The following is an 8,645-nucleotide window of genomic DNA, read 5'->3' on the forward strand; positions in this document are numbered from 1 at the left end:
TGTCGGAGGCATCAGAAGTTGTCCAGGTCCTGGGAGGAAACTGTTGATCCTTCCCCTTCCAGGTGTTCAATGCTTTGTTGCACGGTTGATCTTGATGGTTGTCTATGATGCGACTCCTTCCTCACGACTTCAGTCCCTTTTCCAGTTTAATCCATCCGTTTGTGACAGGAGTTCTTCTTTAGCGCTGTTCAATTTCCTCAGGGCTCTTCCTGTCCACAACCCCGAGGGTGTTCTTCTGATCACAACCACCCCTTTTATCGTGGCCAGTTCGACGTAGGGTGGAATGTTACTTGGTCCGCTGGCCATCACCGGCTTCTGGTTACTTTAGTTAGGAACTGGCTTCAATTGCTCAACTCCTTGGATCCCCAGAGCGCTGCACACTTGCTCCAGCATGCCGACAACACTGCTGCCGTTCGCTCTCCTGGCTGCCTTCATGATGACGAATCCCGACATAGCATCCACAATCACTAGGAGGTATCTCTCACCTTTCCTCCCATTCACCTCCATGGGGCCAGCCACATCCATGCAGATTGAGCCCCAGGGGACGGTGCTTTTGATTGTCAATCCCTCCATACGCTGCCCTCGGCGGCCTGCGTTGTATTGACCACACACCTCGCAGCCCCTCAGCACGCGTTGGACCTCTCTCACCAGGATCCACAGGTCTTGTTCCACCAGCTCCTCACGTGTAGGTCGCACGCCTGCATGTCCTAAGGCCTCATGCACGCTTCGCACGACCTCCTCCACGTGCTCTCTTGGGACCTCCCGTCCTCTGGGAGTTCTGTCCCACTTCTCGATTCCGACAAAGACCACCTTTCTTGATCCACTTTTCTTGCTCACTCCCACTGGATGCCGAACCACCACAAGACAGGTCCCATAGTTGTAGCGGGTGCAGTTGTAGTGGTCTTTCATCTGCAGCATTGTCTTCAGGTGTTCTTTCAGTTGTTCTTGATTGGTGCCATAATGGTACTGATGAAACATCCTTTGGTTCACTTGAGTCCATGTCTCGAATCCCTCTCTACACAGCATCACTCTCACTGGGGCTGACTGGAGCAGGGACCTAGACAGGGATTGTTCTCCTGCTTTTCTCTGGCTTTGCCCTCCTGGGCCTTGATCATCACTTCCTCGTGGGATGGCTTCCATCTGCTGGACGTACGAATGCGCGTCGTCCTCCTCATTCTCCATGTTGTCTTTGTCCTCGAGTTGCCTGACCCCAAAGCCTCTCTAGGGCCCTTAGAGCAGGGATGGGTTCAAGCTACTTTGGCTACTAGCTGCACTGTTTGGACGTGGTCACTGTCCACAGTGAGCTCTCCTCACCCACACGCCGTGCAGTTACTGTGAGGGTGGTGACTGAGGCCTTTCAGTCACCCACAACTCCACTCCTGTAGAGCTGCTACTCTAAGTAGGCTGCCTCGGATCTCTTCTCCTATAGCCCACCTACTTTCTTAGGGCTACGCCTCTTCTAAAGGTCGCCGCCCCACGTTGGGCGCCAAAATTGTTAATGCACAGCAGTCAGCCGCGCCCCTAACTCCTCCCAACTCTGGCAGACTAACTACTGACCAGCTCTCCGTCTCACGGGTCCGAAAAGACTCTAATTCCCGGGTATTACCGCAGATAAGAATTTAGAGAACTTTTATTTAAGGTCTGAGCTCGACTTTTCTCGACAGATCCTATACAGCAGTTAAAAGTGCAGCACTATATTTTTTAATTCAGCGCAGGGGGAGTTGACCTGTCAGATAAGGCTTCTGCATGTTGGTGTCCCACTAAATCCTGAATATGCCCAATTTGGATTGTCTTGGCCCTTTTATCGCAGCCTGTGGGGTTTTCCCTGACTGGGAACGAGAACACAACCTGCTGAATGTGACAGGTAGCCAATCAGAAAACGTGGTGACGTCAGAACAGAGGGGAATCCCAAACAGCTGACATGTCGCGCAACTGAGAGTCCAGTGGATATCAGAGATGATGGAAATGTTTATTATTACATGTAAAGATCATTATTATATATGTTTATTATGTTTATTCAGTTAAAAATGTTAACTATGAAAAACCGTAGTCGCCTCCAAATCATAGTGCAGCAAATAGAGCGGCTGCTCCCGCTGTCTTTTATCCACCGCCTTTTCTTTTTGTTTCTTTTATCTCTTAAAATGACTCCACAAACTGTCACTATTGCTTCTACATCATCATCCGTGTTTGGTTATTCTAAATTCCCGTTTGCTATGTTGGAGGTTTTACTGGATTATCCTCTGGAATCGCGATGTTTGTGACTGGAATCGGTTCGTGTTGCTCCTGCCTTGGACACACGAACCGATCGAACCTGTTGTACTTTTATCAGCTCTGTGGTCACAGAGTTTGGAGAATCGGCCGACATCCTTAAATCTTGCCGTCTAAACCAGACTTAAGACTCACAGCTCTACTCATCTCCTCTCGACCACTGCCCAAACGCTCTCTGACTCTGGTCGCTATGGTAACATTTACATATCCCTTCAAAATAAGATACAGATGCGCCACAAAAACGAACATTTTACTTTCGTGAAAATTTTAACTCACGATAATGACTAACGGAGCCCTGAGCTTGTTTCTCTGCAACGAGACGGTTCCTTCTGGGAGTGATGGAGACAATAACACCCAAAGTGTTGCTTATATCCACAGCCTGCTTGGTCTCTACAGGTGAAGCAGTTTGAAGCTTCATTGCCTCATTAGCAGCCGGTCGCCGCATGTTACACAGAGCGGCTTGTAATGTTTGACTCACCTGCCGGTCCGGGGTAAATCCATCCTCCTGTCTCTTCTCTGGGCCTTCTCCCCTTTGCTAAGAAACTTTCCAAAGGCATCTGATCCGTTTCTTACTCATTTTGCTGTTTGTGGCTCAGCGTTGGCACGCAAGTAACTGAGAGAATCCGGTTAAATGATTTTCAAAATAAAAGATCCTCCAGACTCGAATAATACATAAAACGGAAATATTTAATTATTTCTTGCGCGGCCCGGTACCAATTAGTCCACGGACCGGTACCGGTCCGCGGCCCGGGGGTTTATGGACAGAATTTCTAGGTGCAGCCAAGGTGTTGAGGGGATCCGTTTTGGTGGCCTTAGGATCGCATCTCTGCTTTTTGCAGATGATGTGGTCCTATTGGCTTCATCTAGTCGTGATCTGCGGCTCTCACTGGAGCGGTTCGCAGCCGAGTGTGAAGCGGCCGGGATGAGGATCAGTGCTCAAAATCCGAGGCCATGGTCTTGGGCCGGAAAAGGGTAGAGTGCCTTCTCCGGGTCAGGGGGGTCGTCCTGCCTCAAGTGGAGGAGTTTAAGTATCTGGGGATCTTGTTCACGAATGAGGGAAGAAGGGAGCGGGAGATCGACAGGCAGATTGGTGCAGCCTCTGCTGTGAAGCGGGCGCTGTACCGGTCCGTCGTGGTGAAAAGAGAGCTGAGTCAAGAAGCAAAGCTCTCGATTTACCGGTTGATCTACGTTCCCACCCTCATCTATGGTCATGAGCTTTGGGTCATGACAGAGAGAACGAGATCATGAATACAAGTGGCTGAAATAAGTTTCCTCTGCAGGGTGGCTGGGCTCTCCCTTAGAGATAGGGTGAGAAGCTGGGTCATCCGGGAGGGACTCAGAATAGAGCTGCTGCTCCTCCAAGTCGAGAGGAGCCAGTTGAGGCTCGGGCATCTGGTCAGGATGCCTCCTGGACGCCTCCCTGGTGAGGTGTTCCAGGCATGTCCCACCAGGAGGAGGCCCCAGGGAAGACCCAGGACATGCTGGAGGGACTATGTCTCTCGGCTGGCCTGGGAACACCTGGGGGTTCCCCCGGAGGAGCTGGAAGAAGTGGCTGGGGAGAGGGAAGTCTGGGCCTCCCTTGTGAAGCTGCTGCCCCCGCGACCCGACCCCGGATGAAGAGGAAGAAAATGGATGGATGGATGGATGGATGGATGGATGGATGGATTAAATGATCCAATATGGCCAAAGAGTACTCAGACTCCTGATGACCCTATTGAGGGATAATCTGAATTTCAGTCAAAAGAAGCACATCTGATATTGTTTCAACATACCAATTTCTTTCCACCACTGTTTTCTGGTTTGCATTTATAGAATTTAGCATCATTGTATTTACTTCATCAGCCATTTTATATTGACTCCATGCATATACGTTGCTCTGACTTTAAGTGAAGCTTAAATCCAGACTCCTTGGACAATGCCTTTTTCCAATTGCAGAAGCCAGAAGTTGAGGTAAAGACACTGTCTGGCACATTAGGCCAGGAAAATGCCTACAGCTTAAGCATTAGGAAGAGTCTTTTATAACAGAATATACTAACCCAGAACTGTCTTTGTACCTGGAGCTGGTAAATGATGTAAACGAAAATTAGGCAGGTAGTAAGCATGTTTTCGTGTAAGTGAAATGACCACTGGATCCTTTTAGGAGAGCAAAAGCAGTGCTGGACAGTGGGATCTCCTGCAACTCACCCTTCTGGGTCGTCAATGTCCTGGTCAGAGACAGAGCTCTGTGTTTTCAGATTCCTCCTTTCATGGAACTGCATTGTAAAAAAAGTATATTAACATCATTCTAACAATTTAGGATACTCATTAGCAGTAGTCAACATTTCAACATAACCTAAAATGATCTGCTTAAAGAGGTGTCTATTATAGTAACACTGTCAGCTTAATTCTCGTAACTTCTACAATTAGCTGAACAACCAAAAATGATCTTCTGACAGAGCTCAAAGTGAATTTAATTTTTTTTATTCCTAAACTACTGTAAAACTTACCTTTGGAGTCAGATTGTTGATTATCTTGAAGTCAAATCGACTGTATTTATCTTAGCTGTAAAATATTTCTCTATCACCTCTTTGGGGTTGCCTCCACTTCTTCTGTTGGTTCATTTTTGCTGTGTCCAAATGACATATCACAAAAAACTTGAACAGTGCCCTCTGCTGTTCTTAAGCATGTAACAGTCCCAAGTTCCACCTACTATATTCTGCTTTTAGTTTTGCATTATGTAAACATAAGCTGAGGTGTGAAGAGCATCAAGAAATTTGACTTAAGCAAGGGTCCTTCCTTACCGTTTCCCCTAATCTTTCTCTTTTACACTTCATAGTTTAAATTAATTTTTTAATTTTGGCCTGGATTTTCTTGTAAAGAAGATTTTTAATACTGATGGGATGCTCCTGATGAAATCAATGTTAAATTAAAAAAAAACTGATGAGGTTTTTAGGGTGGGTGAGCCATCTTTTGTGACAGTCAGTGCATTGGAGAGAAGAGTAAACACATCAGTGAATAAAGACATTTAAGTTTTCCAATTAGTGAAGATCCTGGAAGAGATTTATAACAGGAAAAATATATTTTTACTTAAAGCAGGAACAAACCAGTTTATCAAAAAAAAAGTTGATATACTATACAGATTTTCTAAAGGCTCATTGACTGGAAATCCTCCAGACGGCGCCACATCTCTGCCTCAAGACTGCAATTTCCACAGGAACTCTTGGAAAAAAAATTAACAGGAAACAGAGAAAACAACTCATTAGGTAAACACCCAGAGAGTAACCTTTACACCTGAGGATGACCTTTACACCTGCCTTTGTCAACGACTCAAATCAACACTGAACAAGGAGAACAGAGCGAGATCTGAGCAACTACACGCTGAAACACAGACTGCTGCAGGAGGAAAAACAAGAAAACCAAAGTGAACGTGAGTTCAGAAAGTTTCTACAGGAGAGAAACTGACTTCCTGGTTTAATTTTCTGTCTGCTGTGATTTCAGCTTCACTCTGAGACAAAATGGCTTCCAGATCAGACGATGATCTCTGCTGTCCGGTCTGTCTGGATATATTTAAGGATCCGGTTATTCTGTCATGTAGCCACAGCTTCTGTAAGGAGTGTCTGCAGAAATACTGGGGAGAGAAACCAGGAAGAGAGTGTCCAGTTTGTAAAAGGAGATCTTCCAATGATTTTCTACCTCCTAATCTGGCTCTGAAGAATCTGTGTGAGTCTTTCCTACAGCAGAGAAACCAAAAAGCTTCAGAGGGTCTCTGCTCTCTGCACTCTGAGAAACTCAAACTCTTCTGTCTGGACCATCAGCAGCCAGTTTGTCTCGTCTGCAGTCATTCAGATTTACACAAAAACCATAAATGTAAACCCATTGATGAAGCTGCTCAGCAACACAAGAAGGACCTTCAGGAAACTCTGGAGCCTTTAAAGGAGAAGCTGGAGCTCAAGAAGAAAGTTCAGGAGGAGTTTAATCAGACAGCAGAACACCTGGAGGTCCAGGCCCGACACACAGAGAGGCAGATTAGGGAGCAGTTTAAGCAGCTTCATCAGTTTCTAGCAGAGGAAGAGGAGGCCAGGCTGGCTGCACTGAGGGAGGAAGAGGAGCAGAAGAGAGGGATGATGAAGGAGAAGATGGAGGCTCTGAGCAGAGAGATAGCAGCTCTTTCAGACACAGTCAGAGCCACAGAGGAGGAGCTGAGAGCTGCAGACGTCTCATTCCTGCACAACTACAAGGCTGCAGTGGAAAGAGTCCAGCGCTGCCCCCTGCTGGAGGATCCACAGCTGCCCTCAGGAGCTCTGATAGACCAGGCCAAACATCTGGGCAACCTGGCCTTCAACATCTGGAGCAACATGGAGACCATGGTGACCTACACTCCTCTGGTTCTGGACCCAAACACGGCTAGTCCATACCTCCATCTGTCTGAAGATCTGACCAATGGGAGGGGAGGAGAGGAACAGCAGCTTCCTGATAATCCAGAGAGGTTTGATAATTCCTGGTTCTCTGTTCTGAGTTCTGAAGGTTTTAACTCAGGGAACCACAGCTGGGATGTTGAAGTTGGAGACAGTTCATACTGGAGACTTGGTGTGTTAGAAGAGTCTGTTCAGAGGAAGGGAGGTATAGGGTCTGGATTGTTGTTTATACTGTTCTATTCAGGTGAATACTCAGCATATTCTCCATCAGCTCCTCTCACAGATCTCTCAGTCCAGAAGAATCTCCAGAGGATCAGAGTGAATCTGGACTGGGACAGAGGAAAACTGTCCTTCTCTGATCTGGATACTAACACACACATACACACCTTCACACACACCTTCACTGATAAGATGTTTCCGTATTTCTATAGTAATAAAACAGTAAAGATACTGCCAATGAAGATCTCAAAGTCCATATAAAAACTTATTGATCAGATTGAAACTGATCAATAAGAGGAAACTGGAGACGATCTGATCATCTGGAAACTTCTTCATCTCTGACTTTTCAACTATTGTTTCCATTATAGCAGAAATTAATGTCTATATGTTCAATTGAACACAGTCAATTTTGTGCTGCTTAGTGATAAAACTGAACTATTGAATGCATCTGAAATGGCCTGTTCAATCATTTCTACATTTCTTTTGTGTTTGTGTTTGACTATTTTTGGAAAGCCCGAAAATCTGAATGTTTCGAGTGTCAATATTTCACTTTTGATTCTTTAGTCTGAGTTCAGGATGTGTTTTTAATCAATTTGGAGTGAGAAGTATTGATTTTTATTGTACATATCTGGATAATCATTTCAGTTTTTAGCAAACAAATGTATAATAATATTGTGAAGTTTATGAAATTTGTCAGCAATATTTATTAAAAATCAGAAGCTACAAGTTGTGGTTTTTGTCTGCATTGTTTTTATTAAATAAGTAAATAAACAAACACAATATAGTAGCATCTACAGATTTATACAAACACACAGTTGTAAAAATATCTCCATGTATATTTATCCCCCTAACACAGTAATTTGCTGAAAACAATGTCTCACTCAGTTCAATTTAAAAATGAGAATGTCTTTGTTGACCTTTAATCCAGGACTTCTTCATGTTTAACATTTTAAATTCAGATTTCGTCTTCAGATCAGTCGACAGGAAATTCCAGTTTTGTTTTGTCAGAAATCAGACTGACCAAATGAAGTCCTGCAGAGAGGAGATTAATGGTTCTGATCTCTGGTGATTGTGTTGGTACGTTGTCTCTGAATCAATGAACTAATCGCCTCAGGAACTGGATTATTGATACGTCTGGATATTATTGGGAGAAAACATAAATTACTAAAGCTTTCAAAGCTCTGAAGCTTCAGTTTCTCCAGAATACAGCAGAGATGAATCAGATCGGCTTTTGGTCCATAACTATTAACTCTTGTTCTGATGGATGGATGGTGCACTGAGTGCTGCATGTTGTTGTTCGTTATGCATTGATTGTTTGGAAGAGCTCCTACTCTGCTGCTTTACTGTACTGTACAATATACATATTCACTGGAAATCCTCTATAGGGCGCCACATATGTCTCGAGACATTTATGCGGGATTCAGAGAGAGCGTTTATTCAGAGGCTATTGATAGAGTGATCATCCTGGATCTCTGAGCAGAACTTGTCCAGCCTTAAAGAAGGAGCTGTGCGTTAACAGAGCAGCTGGAGCTGCTGCAGGTCAGACAGTCGTCCTTCAGTCGAGTTGTGCCAACTTTGTGAATGCGCCTTTATGAAAGCGTCTCCACTCTGTAAATGTGCAACTTATATGAGTTAATGTGCCTAATAAATGCAGTGGCACTTTGGCCTGGCTCAACACGATTCCTCCATTTAGAGGTTACCTTAGGTGCCCTGAAATGCTCCTTTTAAATCAAATATATATATATATATATATATATATATATA

General features: G+C 44.8%; 1 protein-coding gene across 1 annotated transcript; it reads left to right on the top strand.

The window, feature by feature from the left end:
* Positions 1-5,587: 5,587 nt before the first annotated feature.
* On the top strand, positions 5,588-7,142 carry LOC103156596 (E3 ubiquitin-protein ligase TRIM39-like). Its single transcript, XM_007578720.2, has 2 exons — positions 5,588-5,674; positions 5,746-7,142. The coding sequence occupies exon 2, from the start codon at positions 5,763-5,765 to the stop codon at positions 7,140-7,142; it is 1,380 nt and encodes a 459-aa protein (XP_007578782.1). The 5' UTR covers positions 5,588-5,674; positions 5,746-5,762.
* Positions 7,143-8,645: the final 1,503 nt, after the last annotated feature.

This window comes from Poecilia formosa, unplaced genomic scaffold, assembly GCF_000485575.1.
Source record: "Poecilia formosa unplaced genomic scaffold, Poecilia_formosa-5.1.2 Scaffold489, whole genome shotgun sequence".
Taxonomy (NCBI): Eukaryota; Metazoa; Chordata; class Actinopteri; order Cyprinodontiformes; family Poeciliidae; genus Poecilia; species Poecilia formosa.